Source organism: Lotus japonicus, chromosome 5, assembly GCF_012489685.1.
Source record: "Lotus japonicus ecotype B-129 chromosome 5, LjGifu_v1.2".
Taxonomy (NCBI): Eukaryota; Viridiplantae; Streptophyta; class Magnoliopsida; order Fabales; family Fabaceae; genus Lotus; species Lotus japonicus.
The window spans coordinates 4,535,250-4,549,611 of record NC_080045.1 but is presented as its reverse complement, the minus strand read 5'-3'; the positions used below and the strand labels follow the sequence as shown (position 1 = coordinate 4,549,611).

Genomic DNA, 14,362 nt, shown 5'->3' with positions numbered 1-14,362 from the left:
ATAGGGAAAAGGACAAAAGCCAAAAGGGTGTGACGTTGAGGTTTTGTAGCGGGATTAATGTTTTAAATTGGTTTTATACCATGTGTACGAGGTGGTTTATGGTTAATCATTCAAATTTGATTAGGTTACTCTCTCGCCTCCATTAATTCAGTCGGAGATGAGCGGAGACTCACACTCTGATATGACCGTCGGAGATCTCTTCAATAAGAATTATCCAACAATTGAGATTTTACTCTAAATATGAAAGATTAGAACCCTTAAATTATGGAGATGTGAGAGTTGAACTCTCGACCTTAAATACACGTGAAAAATCACAATGATAGGAAAATCACTGTGTATACAAGTAATTTTCTTTAACTTTTGTGACTTTTCACCATAATTCCAGCCTCCTGTGAGTGTTTTTCATGTTCAAATATTTTATTCAGTGTTATTCACTCAAGACAAATTACATTTGAGTATATTCAAGTCAGAAACATTCACATGTTGATAAAGAAGATTATGTTTAATCATGTGAGTATGAAATTTTTTTTACATCAGCTTCATTTTTCATTAAGTGGTTTTTAAAGGGAATGAATTGTTATGCGTTATTTTCTCATGTTTAATTTATACGTTTTTATTTCACCTAAAATGGGTAACCCAATTGACAACGCAGAATGAATATATAGGAAGAAATTTTGAAATCGATCTCCATACGATATACTATAAGGGAAAGATAATGAATCTTAATGGTAATTAAAACCTGAATCTAAAATAGTTAACATTTGAAATGTGACTAATACCGGTGGGTACCATATAGTTTTTTTTTAAAAAAAAAACTCTTCGATTTTGATTGATAACTAAATGGGGCTTAATTTAAAACTCATTTTTGAATAATGTGTGTGTATGTGTTTGATATTCACATGTGATAGGTGGGAAGGTAGAAAATAATCATAATCTCATAAATGGACAGAATTCGAACTCAATTTCTTTTCTTAAAAAGAGCGGAAAATTCATGTGCTTGTGAAGGTTGAGCAAAAGTTATTTAAGGAACTTTCTTTCAAATATACAAACAAACATGCACACAAATTCGTAAATTAATCATTATTCATTGAAAACATTTCTTCCCTAACGAACTTTCTTATCTCTAGCAGGAGATTAATTAGTCTCCATGATTGTGGGCAGTGATAAAATATTGGTAGTCTGTTATGTTATTTTCTTCTAGATAGAACTCAATCACTGGTTATTTAATGCAAATGTCAGATGTAGTTTCGTGTTATTGACCGTGGGGTTTATAACCTGAGCTGAGAGTTAAGTTTTTTTTTTTTTTGAAACTGAACTGAGAGTTAAGTTGAAACTTGAGAGATTGAAGAAAAGGGGGAACAATGAAAATAGAAAAGAAAAAAGCAAAAGTCAAAGACGTCATAGTAATCATCTTCACCGTCTTATCCAACCAAACGTCCAGCAAGACCAATTTATTATACAGCCAAAATTTGTAATTCCCGAGGCTGCTTTTCGGTAGCGTGTGCTCTGCTCGCCTCACAGGGACATAGCAGTATTATATTATACCACCTATTTTCTTCTCCTCTTTACTAAACCATTTATTTTATCATTCATATTTTATATTTATTCTTCTGTTCCGAATGATGATGGTATATACTTTTTTTAAATCGTGCTTGAATTAAATACCAAATGGTTACTTAATAACACTTGCATTGGTAAGACTAAAATCTTAAGCAATGATACAATAATGTTGAAGGACTTAATACCCTGAAAATAACACTACCACATAGCAGAAAGATACACAATTCAGTTCAAACTAGTATTACTATATAGCTAATAACATGACATCGCAGTAAACCTAACCAAAGGGCGAAGAAAATGACAGAGAAACCACCAATAAATTGTATATCTATGAAATCAAAATACAAAGACAGATCAAATACTCCAAAGCACTATCTCACAATCATATTCCAATATTGTTGTTTTGCTTTTACGCTTTAAGAAAACAAACTATTATGACTTGTCTTACATTCTGAAGCTTCAAAGAAGATATAGCCTAAATGTGGAAGGTGGAGGCTACAAAGGAAACTGCAGAACCAGAGAGAGAGAACTTGGTTGGCATTTTATGGTATATATGTACCCCCAAATGGAGTGTATATTACGGGTGTAAAATACTCGGCCCGACTCATTAACAAATTCTAACATTATGTTATTGGGTTGAGCTCACCAACCCATTCTAACATGATTTTGTAGGGCAAGGTTTACCGACCCGGTTCAAAGAAAGGATACAAAAAAAATATTCAACTAACACAATTTTTAGTCGGCCGAATGGGTCTGGGTTGACCATCGGGTCACCCGGACCGTTCCAAATAATATTTGAATTAGAATTAAATACACTCACCCCCTCAAGGGATACTTCACTTCATTCTTGTCTATAATATACGTTTCACCCCCCACGGCCTTATCAAAATTTTGTCACAAAATTTGAATAATAGAGACGAAATTAGTGACGTATTTTATAAATGACCATCGCAAAAGTTGTCACTAATTTAAACCTTCTTTTCTAGCGGCAATTGTTTTTTCTTCTATAAAATATGTCGATAATTTAAAATACTTGTTAAACTCTGCGTGTATTAGTGATAAGTTTTGGAGATGAAAAAAAAATTATCCCTAAAATAGAGGGGTATAAATTAGTGATGACTTTTGCGATGAAAATAATCCTGTTATAAAATCTGTCACTACTCCTATCTCTACAATTTGGATTTTGTAAGAGATTTTGATATTCCTTCGTAAAAGTTGAAATGGGTTGGGGTGGAGTTAATATTTTAAACAAAATTGAGATGGAGAGTCATTTTGATAAACATCGATAGAGTTAGTGTATTTCACTTTACTAGTTATCATACATTCATTCATATTCTATAACTTCATCCCAAGAAGAGTTGGCAGCACTAGTGAAAGAAGAGCCCATTGATAGAGACATGGGCATGCTTGGTGAGAAAGAAAAAGGGATATCGTTCAATTCTCTAAGGTTATTATCTCTTGACTTCTCTTTCTATTGTTATTGCTGCAAGTTCACGCACAGAGATGAAGGAGAAACTACTGGATCATTCCATAGAGCTTGAGGACATGATGGATGAAACTCCTACTGAAGGCAGTAAGAGAGAGCTGAAGAATGAGGTAAAAGCATAATTTCACAGTTTTCACTGATAATTGTAAGTGCCTATTTTCCTCCATTACTCCAGGATGCCCAGAATGATAGAGAGTATATTGAATTTTATGAAATAATTAGAAAATTGCAAATTGTTATCCCTTTTATTGAGGCTATTGCTCAAATGCCAAAACGTTTAAGAGAATTTGTTTCTAAAATGTGGCAGAATTTGAGATTATTGATTTGCTTGAAAATCATTTTGTTGCATCCTTAGGTAAATTGCCTTCTCAACTTAATGATTCAAGGAGTTTTATAATTCCTTGCAGTATTGGCAACTCTCTCTTTGATAAGGTATTGATTAACTTGGATTCAAATGTGAATGAAATGTCTTTATCTGTTTTTTTGAAGGTTGAGGATGTCTGAACCCCAACATACTAATATTTTCCTCCAGCACTCTAGCAGGTTGTCATATCATCCAGAAAAGGGAAAACAGAGGAAGAGTTGATCAAGGAGGAGAAGTCCATGTTTCTTGTCGATTTTATGGTGTTGGATATAAAGGAGGCAATTTATTCTCCTATCATTTGGGAACGTTGTTTCTTTAATTCATTTAATTCTTTGATTATGCACCTCATATTGCTCCCCTAGTTTTCTGTACTACACACTTGATTAAAATACTAAAGGAGAAGCTCTTAGGAATCTTGAAGGAGAGAAAGGTTACCTTTGTTTCGCAGGTGCATTAAGGTGGTTAGTTACGTCAAATTCATGACGGTAAACAGGCGCTTATTAGGAGGCAGCCTACTCAAGAAGTTTGTCTTTTCGCCTAGTATTAATTTTTTAAATTATGTGCATTCTATTCTGTTTTTTCAATAGTACATTGTGTCTCCTATAGGCACGATCATAGTCTCTTACGTACGTTCGTGCCCCTATTAACACGGGCATGATCTCGTGTGTACGGTCGTGTCCCATGTTGATACGACCATGGTCATTTTATTTTCTTTAAAGCACAATCGTGCATCGTGCGACAAGGCCATGGCTGTGTCATTCTCATTTAGTAATTGGAATTTCACTCATTTTGTTGATATTGTAGTGATAGACATGGCAAATTCTTACATGTGCATGATGCCTTAATTAGAAACTCTACGGATGGAGTCCAAGGCTGAGATTATGACTAAATCAAAGAAGATTTCAATATCAGCTGAATGAAAACTTGTGTAGAACAACAACACAAGTGTCGGGAAGGAGAATGCCATGAAAAATTGCATGGACTCAATGATAAACTTAACCTGCGCTGGAACTGACTGATTTTTGTGTTTGATTTCGGGTACCTCAAGATGAACTTCTATGATTCTTCCACCAGAGCTAGTGGTGCAGGAGGCACGAGCTCAGCAAGATCAAAGGGAAGATGATGAGTCGGGTGTGTGACATGTTGATCATGATGGTGCAATTTCTACTTCCCATCCTAGTGACATCGCTTCTGCTTAAGGGAGTTTCTTTTTTCTTTTTTCTTTTTAGTTGGTCTTTAGTTTGTTTTCATTGGGGACAGCACGAAGCACGAATGCTTAGTGTGGGGAGGATTTCATTGCATTCATCTTATTGTATTTCTTGCAATTAAGCATTTTGATTACATCGCAACCTCATGACTATCCTGTTTTGATATGATATGTTGTCCCATTGATTAATTGTTGTTGTGGAATCTTGGGTAGCGTTCGGTGACGGAAAAGAACATTACAGAACAGAACGGAACGGAAGGGGACAAAATAGGATGGAACATGACAATAATGTTCTATGTGTTCTGTTTGACAATTCCAAGTCATTCGAACAGAACCATAATTTTAATTACATATATAACCTTGCATATTTAATATTTGATTGAGGATAAAGAGTTGAACTCAATTGAATATTATACATAGAGCTCGTTTGTTATTGCTTATTTCATGAATAATCAATTTTTTTATAATAATCACTTATATATTATTGAAGTTATTTGAGTATGCTTTTGAAAAAAGTGGAAATTTGATTATTTCTTTAAGTTATTTAGAGTGTGTTTGTTTCGATTAAAAAATAATAATTTTTAACTCTATAAAAAAGATTAATTTTTTGAAATTTTGAGAAAAGCATAAACTCATTTGTGTTTTGTTACTTTAATTAAAATCACTTTTTTTTATCTCTTCTTATTTATCATAATAGATTTTCATGATAAGGTAAAGTAGTTTTTTCAAATACTCCGTTTTAAGTTTTTTTTTAAGCAGAAACAAACATAAAAATGATTTTTTGATTAAAAAGGTGGTTTTTTCTAAATAATTTTTTTAATGACTTTTTTTTTCTAAATAAGTTGAATCAAGCGCACTCTAATTGACTCGTTTGTCATTGCTTAAAAAAGTGATTTTACTTTTGAAAAGAATAATTGATTTTATTGTAAGTTATTTTTTTGAAAAGGAGAAAGTCATTAATCTCTGTCTACAAATATATATAATAGTTATTTTTTCTTTTAAGAAGTGATTTTAAATTATTTAGATATTCTAAAATTTTCCAGATTGCACACTTGTTGGCGTCTTCCTGTTTGAAGAGTCTTCCATTGAATGAGTAGATTATTAATGATGATGTATGGATTTCAGCATAAACAACTGTATGAGATATTTTGAGCTTTATTTAGGTTACATTTATACACCCTTATTGTAGAGTGATTATAATTGACTTGCTTGCTCATGTTTGAATATGTCTTAACATGCATAACAGTTGAGTAATGGAAGTAGTGTGTGAATCTGAGAGAGGCAAGTAGGATGCTTTCATATCTTTTAGAACTTTTTTGTTATATTATGTCTCTTAATAACCTTATTTGAGCCTTAGGTAGTTATTTTTTGATACCCTTCTTTGGTGAGTTATTTTATGGGTTAGGTGATCCATAAATTGAAATATAGAGCATGTTTGAAAAAGAAAAAAAAGGCTTTTGTTATTTGTTGAGAAAATTGAAAATTTTGAGATGTGTGCCTCTGAAAAAGAAAAGCCAAGAAAAAAATATAGAGATTGTGTTGAAGTGAAAATGCTTCATAACTTTGTTTTGGAAAAAAAAAGTGAAGAAGTATTGAAAAAGAGAAGAGAGAAAAAACTTCAAGTGTGGAATTGGATTGAATGCTCTTGTGTGTTTAAAAGTGTAGGATCACTTAACTGAGATTTTGTAGCCTTTTGTGTTCCAATTCTTTCTATATCCTACCTTGCATCGCACCTTAAGCCACATTACACTCTTTTGAAGTCTCTCTCTCATATGTACTTCTTCTTTACTTAACTTAGCCAGACTTGATGCATTGTGTTTATATGATCAGTTTGAGTGAATTCTTTTTATGCACCAATGAGTGAATGAGATGTGTGATGCGCGTCTAAAACACATGCTTTTTACTATTATTTTCATGTGGTTTTACACCTTGATATACATTTATAGACTCGTGTGTTTTATAGTGTATTTGCATTAATTGGTTAAAATAGGGAAAAAGTGAATACGCAAGAAAAGCAGGTGAAAATGGACAAAATTGGTCAATTCGACAATGTTGTCTACTTTGAGCACTTTCCATAAATTGGCTCGCGCGACTTTGTTCACCCTTGGATAGGGATCAAATTTGGATATGTTGTTATAGACTTCTATATCTTCAATTTGAATGGTCGGATTGTCAAGAAGATGTATGTGCGGTGAAAACGAGGTTAAACAAGGAGCCTCGATCATGCTGAATCTATCAGGGTCGTGGAGCTAAGTAAGTATTTAACCATGGTCATGCCTCTTAACGGACACAACCGTGCTAAGACCAGAACTCATAAATGACGTCCAAACATGCCCAGAAAGCGATTTAGAAGCCTATATAAGGTTCCTAGGTTATAAAAAATCACATCAAGCAAGACGAGGTTTGCATATGCGAGTACCTTAGTGTGCTGCGAAAGAAGAGGAACGAGGAAAAACACTTTAGAGGTAGATTGAAGGTGGAGATGCATTAGTTCTTCTCTATGTCTTTTATCGGGGATGTTACCATGGTTAAGAATTATATACTTTTCATGTTTATTATGATTGGTTAAACATCTTTCTCAATGAAGCAATGCAATTGATGACCCTAAACAAAAACTAGTAAGAGGTCTGCCAAAGTTATATTATGATTCAAATGCACTGTGTGAAGCGTGTCAGAAGGGGAAGAAAGTGAAAAATTGTTTTCCATCTAAAAACTTTGCTTCAAGTTCTAGATCATTAGAACTTTTACACCGACCAGCTTGGACCTACAAGAACTACATGGATTTGAGGAAAAAAATCTACTATTCTAGCTCCACAGCAAAATGGGGTTATGGAGAGATAAAATAAGACTCTTCAAGAGATGACCAGAACTATGTTGCATAGAAATAATTACCTAAGCATTTCTTGGCAGAACCTGTTAGCACCTCATGCTATATTCATGAGGTATGAGGAGGATGAACATACACAGATTGAATTGCATACTCATGTGTCTATGCCAAACCTACTCAGCACATATGTCAAAGACTTGGAAAATCCTTATTCTTTATTGAAAAGGCAAAAACTATTACGAATCAAATTCAAGGCCCAAATTGCTCAGCCTACTTAATCTCTCACTCACTAGGGTCAAACACTTGATCTAGGTCTATTCGTTTCAACAAATCTTATAAAGAATTAGCTAAGTAACCACAAATTGTTTTCTCATAAAAACTACTCCCATAATATCTCAAATACAGGGATAACAATCATAATAGAGCGGTTTCCACTTTCCACCATCTATAAATAAGAGTCACCCTGCAAATCTAAGATACACACTCACAATCCTTCCTATATTTGTACACTCTGCTCGACTAAACAGACTTACCAACAGAGTTTCTTTTATAAGTGACCCTCTGATATTCCTTTAATCAGAGCTAGAGTTCAACCCATAGGCGCAACCAAAAATATTTGAAGCAATATAATATAAGCAATGGAACACGAGCTTAGAAGCTAAATAAGATAAGTCATGTAAAAATTTCATAAATGAAACACAAGTCTTATCAGCTATAGTTAACAAATGCTCCTCCATCCACACCAATTCTCTCATGTCCTTAATCGAGATCATTGGCTTGGGAAAATAGACAAAAAATGATAATCACAAATTCGGGTAAAGGGCCATTAAATAGGCAGCAAAGGCTAAATCTCAATCTACATGTTTATCTTTTAAGAGAAAATATTTGAGACAAGTCTCATTTTGCCAACCCTGTTGTCTTACAAATGGGACACAGGTTCTTATGCATTAGCCACTGTTTAATACACCCAGTATGGTAAAAATGCCCGCAATTGAGCGATCCGATATCATCTCCATCATTGTACTCCTCCTGCACAAAACATCATTCAAGAGATATGAGCCATGTGCACACATGCATTGAAAAAGGACAAAGAAATCACAACCAGTCATGTTTACCTGACAAACACAGCAGGGTTCTGCATCACCCTGAGATCCTGGTTCAGCCGAATATTTCTTCTGTTTCAGAAGTTTCATTATGGTCTCCTCAGTCAATCCAGTATTCACATTTCCAATGCGTTCTTCCAGAGCCAATAATTCCTGTTACATAACAAGAAACTCTCATAAAATTAAGCATCAACATGTAAGCTTATATTTGGATATCCGTTGACAGTGGTATAAACAGATGTTAGCACACATTTTAAGGGAAAAAGTGAATAGAACTATTATGGATTAGGATGAAAGTCTGTTCACGTTGCACTCAACTGGTATCCAAACACATTAAGCAAGGAAGGAAAAGACACTAAGAGTATACATATTAAAACATACATGCAAATGTGGAAATATGTCTTTACCTCATAAGACATGTTATCGACATCAAGTCGCATATCCCTGTGTCGGTCATGAATATTAGCAATTCCAGCAAACATTGACTGGTCGAGGATCATAACATCCTATTACAAAAAAATAAAGCACAGGTCATACAAAAAGAGCTTAGCACAATATATTAAAGTCGGTCAAATAGCTCACACAACCTAAATGGGATGGTATGCAGAGAACAATTCATGTTTAATATGTCTTTAACTCGGGAATGGGGATGTTTCTGGGGTCAGATCATATTCCTGGAGAATTAAAAATCCTGACAAATCTTCATCTATATGTTGTACAAAATTGAGTTTGGTGTGTTCATACTCATGTCAAGGTTGGTAGGGCCCCAACACTTTAGGCAAAGAAACTAAATGCTATTGACTTGGGACCCCCCTCTATTATTTTTCTGAAGACATTGAAATCCTCAGACACCTGATGGCTTTTCTCTTTGAACCAACCAAATAGCATTTACTGGCTAAAGGGGTTAAGTACCAATATCAGTGACTTAAACTACCCAGTAGCAATTTGAGAAGTGGGCTCAAGACAACCAGAAAAATCACCCAGATAAATGGTCCAAAAGGAGTCTTAACTTAAGTCTTAACTACAAACATTATTTGAACATCCTAAAATTTCTTGGATTCATGCAACACACTAACTAGCACATTGAAAAAAAAAAACAAAAATATGAACAATACCTATAATAATTCAACAAAAACTGCAAGAATGGGTTCAGTATTAGATCTCTCAAAATATTGACAAAATTTTAGCTACTATTTGAGAAAAAGGCTTATGATATTGTTAACATTCCTAATAACTACAATCTTTCACACACAAAAATTTATAGAGAAAAGGTGCATGGATATGTTTAGAGTAGTTTATTTTTTTTCCTTTTCCTTTTTGAAATATTGGAGCTTCACCACATCTTTAAATTGTTATGAAAAGAGTCATAGATAGGCTCAGAAATAAAAAAAGGAAAACAAGTATGAGCTTAATTACTTATGTGAATATTTCTAGAAAGTTTGGCACAAACTACAGATTCCACAATACACAAATATTCATACAGAGAAAAGTCATGCTTATTTTTTTTATGAAAGTATGATGTATTTAATCTTTTAAGATTTAAATTATTTTTTTGGAACCCTCAAATACTTTGTACCTGGATTTTCATGATGTTGCATCTTAATAACAGTCTGTAAGCATTTAGATATATTTCATTCTTCTAGCAGGACATATTACTACCTGACCTATTAAAGTAATGAAATTACTATATTATGTGCGACACCATGCATCTTTCCAAATTGTCCCTCAACTGATGCTGCAGATTCTTATTACTTATTCCTTAGTTGCTAATGTTCAACTGATAATCAGAAAATGCCTTTTGAGAATCAAAGTGTAAGTCTGATTAGAATTACAAATAAATCAAAGCCGGTTAGGGCAAACTTAAAAAATCAACACTAGGAGCTAAACAACAAGTCAAGTCAAATATCTTTTGAATCAGAATTGAACCACTTTTAAGCCACAATGGTAGTATTATAAATCAGAAAAAAAATACCAAGAAAACTTCCTTAAAAACCAGTGCATTATCAGCATAAACCATTGATTTGAAATAAAACTAACCTCAAGTCGCAGGTTCCCACCCCTACGCATGAGGCCCAATACATTGCGGAGCTGCACAAAAACAAAAATATTGGTTTAAATAAAAAGTTAGTTACATTGTATTGAATTTTATTTTGACCAAGTCAAAACTCAAGCAATCCAATCGAATCCAGTATTGATGATTAAGCAACCACACGACACAAGCATAATCATATCCACCACCATACTTTTACTTTATTTATCAGAAATCATTGCCAATTGTTATAATCTAAACTCTACCTCATCCAGTGAGGAGCTTTCCTTAAATATACACTTAAGGCCTAAGCCTAAAATAACAACTGGTGGAGGAACTAAAGTAATCATGAAGTCTTAACTCACTGTGTGAGCCAAATGTGTTGAGCTTGAAACTACAATTTCAAAACAACACAATTTCCATTTAAAAAGTCTCCTGATCAACTATTTAATTTCAAAGAAAGATGTTGATGGCTCAAATGCTTCCATACATCTAAGGCAAGAAAAAAAAAGTCCCAGCAGGTACAAATGACAAATACAATAAAATTGAAATGCAAGAGAAGATAGAACAGAATACAGACCTCAGATACAAGTCTATTGCCTCCTTCACCGGCAACAGCCAAAGATCGTAAGGATTGGGGAATTCCAAACTCACTATCAGCTGACCTCTCCAACCATGAAGCTGCTCCTGGGTTAACCCCAGATGACGGTCCCCTTGATTCAGATGAAGTAGGAGGACCATGCAAAGAAGAATAGTTATTGCTTGGACTTCCAGCAGCTTCAGAACCAGGGGAAAATAAGGACCGACGAACATATTCAGATAACCTACGAGGATACTGCTGAGGATTGGGACGAGAAACCCAAGCCGAGGCAGCTGATGAATTAATAGTTGAATTTAAACCAGTCCGCAATGAAGGAGCAACGTTTCCAGGAATACTTGAAGGAGCAACATTTCCAGGAACACTTGCAGGAGCAATGTTTCCAGGAATGCTTGCAGGAGCAATGTTTCCAGGAATACTTGAAGAAGCAACATTTCCAGGAATGCTTGAAGGAGCAACATTTCCAGGAATGCTTGAAGGAGCAACATTTCCAGGAATGCTTACATTTGCACTACTTGGAGCTCTAGTTGGATTTCGAACCACATTTCTTATATTGGTAGGAGGTACGAAGACTGGGTGTTCTAAAATGTTCCGAGGCATATTTCTTGAGCTCCCTTCCTCATTCGGCCGAGGATCCCTGTTTGCAGATATAACAGGGTTCGGTGAATGGTTGTTTGTTGAGCTAGAACCACCACTCCGCCTGAATGACTCTATATTTCTTTGTAAATCACGAATCCGAAGGGGCTGGCTTTGAGGAATCATGGCATCAGCCGGTCGTACTGCCGGTGGTACTGGCCTCAAGTCCTGAGAATTATCAACAGGATGAAACCGTTGGAATACTGGCAGGGATGAAGGAACAGCAGAATTCCTGATCACACTCCCATTCGAGAATGTAGTGGGAGGAACAGGAATTTGTTGGCTTGAAGGATTCACCCTCAAACGGAAATTTCTGTGGAAGCTTTCTGAGCTTCCTGCAACATTTGATTCAGGAATGCTTTCAGAGGCTCCACCCCCCATACTCAGTCCAAGTCTTGCATTGGCCTGTTCTGCTGGTGCAGATCTGTTAAAAATGCTCCCTGCATAATCCTGAGTAGGAAGAATGTTCCATGCGCTACCATCTGTATGCTGAGTATAGCCAGAACTTCCGCCATCTGAAGATTGTCCAACACTTCGTTCAATTGCCTTTCTTTTACAAGATACACGACGGGTGTCAAGAGAATAACCTGGCCTACCATCAGTATCCTCAACAAACATGTTGTTACTTCCAGACGGTTGCAGAAAAGAACCAGAACCAATAGCAGGTGGAATATGCTCATTTACCGGTACATTAGGTACACTAGACTTGTGCAAGTTTGGATGCTCCACATGATAGCTATTACCACTGCCACTATCTGGCAAACCAGCATTTAAGTTGAGATTCTGCGACACCAAATGAGAATTGGAGTTGCTTATATACATAGGACTTGAGTTGACATTGTCCAATGAAAAAGCGTTGGTTGGTTCCAAGCGCCTTTGTTCCAGTCTTGGACCACCTATAGCACCAGCATTCATTGAAGAAGATAATCCTAGCTCCCTTTTCTGCTCATTGGTGTTAACCTCATTCAGAGTATTACTGGAACTGGGCTCACCTAAGCTCCATCCACTCAAGTTTTGCCATTCATGGTTGACAGAATTGATATAAGATGGATTCATATCAGTGGGGGAAAGTATATTATTCCAGAAACTATGCTGATCTGCTGCAGCAGTACCTTGAGTAGGTCCATACTCAAACTCAAATTCTAGTGTTTCAGCCAAGGAACCAAGTGTACCTCTCTGCCCTTGCATTGAAGAAATCTACAAGTTTCCCAGCTCAATACAGCTAGATATGTGAAAGGAATTCCTCAATAAAGCAGCAACGGATGCACTAAGTTAGCAAATCTGTCCAACAAAAAACGAAAGCGGTCATTAGGCATAAAAAATGCACATGAAAAATCTCAAATGCAGCAAGTCACATCATGGAGTAATTATTTAAATGTGTTATCTCATTCAAACTTCTAAAGCAGCAGAAAAAGTTCTAATTTTTTGCATAATGCACCACAACCACAACTGTATATATAGTACACTTTGTAAGTAAAGCATTGTCTGGAAACTGCATGATGATTATAATATGAAGGCAAGAAGCAGAAGTAGCAAACATCCATGATGTGATAACATGCAAGACTCTCAAAACACATTTAGTAGAATTGTTGAAAGTTGAAACAATAATGGGAAGCAATTCCAAACATCACAACCACCATTACCAGTCACACCACTTTCATCAACTGGAGAACCCTGCAGCATAAAACCCACTAATGCAGCAATGCCAATTGATTAACATCAAACGAAATTGCACAACCACTAGACAAATAGACAATAACCCAACAGAAGAAAAACAAAGTCAACTCCTTTTTCCACAATGTAATGAGCAAAACAAAGAGAAAGCTACAATCTTTCCCAAAAATCAGCTAGACTATTGCAACAACAAATTGGGTTTAAACCCATTCAGAGCCAAACTGGATTAAACAATTCAAAACCCAACAAAAACCAGGTTGAATGTTCCAACCAAACACAACACACACACAAAATGAAAAAAAAAAAAAACCCAGAAAAAAAATTCAAACTTTATGGTCTCTGAATCCCAGCAAACCAAAGACTGATCAGACCAAAAAACAACAAGCAAAAATGAAAAACACCCAGAAAAAAAAGTGCAGAAAACTTACGGTGTGTGGATGAAACAAGGCCAATCTATCAGAAAATCAAACCGATGACTCACTAAGAGAAGAACAAGCAAAACTGAAAAACACCACACCCCATATGAATTTTTTTGCTTTATAGACCCGTTTTCACACCTTGGGTAGAGGAATGGAAAAGGGAGATAAAGAATAGAGGGTGTTTGTGTTGGTGGGGTGGTGGAGAAACGATGATATCAGAAACAAAAATGAGATGGGAAAATGAGAATTGTGAAGGCAAGAGAAGAGAAGAGAGATTAAACTTAAAAGAGGGGTGTGTTGTGTTGTGTTGTGTGTCTTTATTTCAATTTACAAAAGAAACAAAGAAACAACCAATTGAGAAAGGAGAGTTATTGTGTGCAAAAGTCATAGCCTTGGAGGTGGAGACAGCAGCTTCCATTCCACCAAAACATGAATGATATTTACTATTTACACACACGC

General features: G+C 35.4%; 1 protein-coding gene across 1 annotated transcript; it reads right to left on the bottom strand.

Moving 5' to 3' along the window:
- Positions 1 to 8,103: 8,103 nt before the first annotated feature.
- Positions 8,104 to 14,345, bottom strand: LOC130717710 (probable E3 ubiquitin-protein ligase RHG1A). Its single transcript, XM_057568049.1, has 6 exons — positions 13,913 to 14,345; positions 11,157 to 13,091; positions 10,585 to 10,635; positions 8,955 to 9,053; positions 8,560 to 8,700; positions 8,104 to 8,473 (listed from the first exon to the last, which is right to left on the bottom strand). Exons 2-6 carry the CDS (start codon positions 12,996 to 12,998, stop codon positions 8,342 to 8,344), a joined length of 2,265 nt encoding a protein of 754 aa, XP_057424032.1. The 5' UTR covers positions 12,999 to 13,091; positions 13,913 to 14,345; the 3' UTR covers positions 8,104 to 8,341.
- Positions 14,346 to 14,362: the final 17 nt, after the last annotated feature.

Coding starts and splice junctions, on each gene's coding strand:
- LOC130717710 (XM_057568049.1), bottom strand. CDS start 12,998: ATGCAAGGGCAGAGAGGTACACTTGGTTCCTTGGCTGAAACACTAGAA. Junction 9,054..10,584: donor GTGGGAACCTGCGACTTGAG/GTTAGTTTTATT, acceptor TTTTTGTAATAG/GATGTTATGATCCTCGACCA. Junction 8,701..8,954: donor TCGATAACATGTCTTATGAG/GTAAAGACATAT, acceptor GTTATGTAACAG/GAATTATTGGCTCTGGAAGA.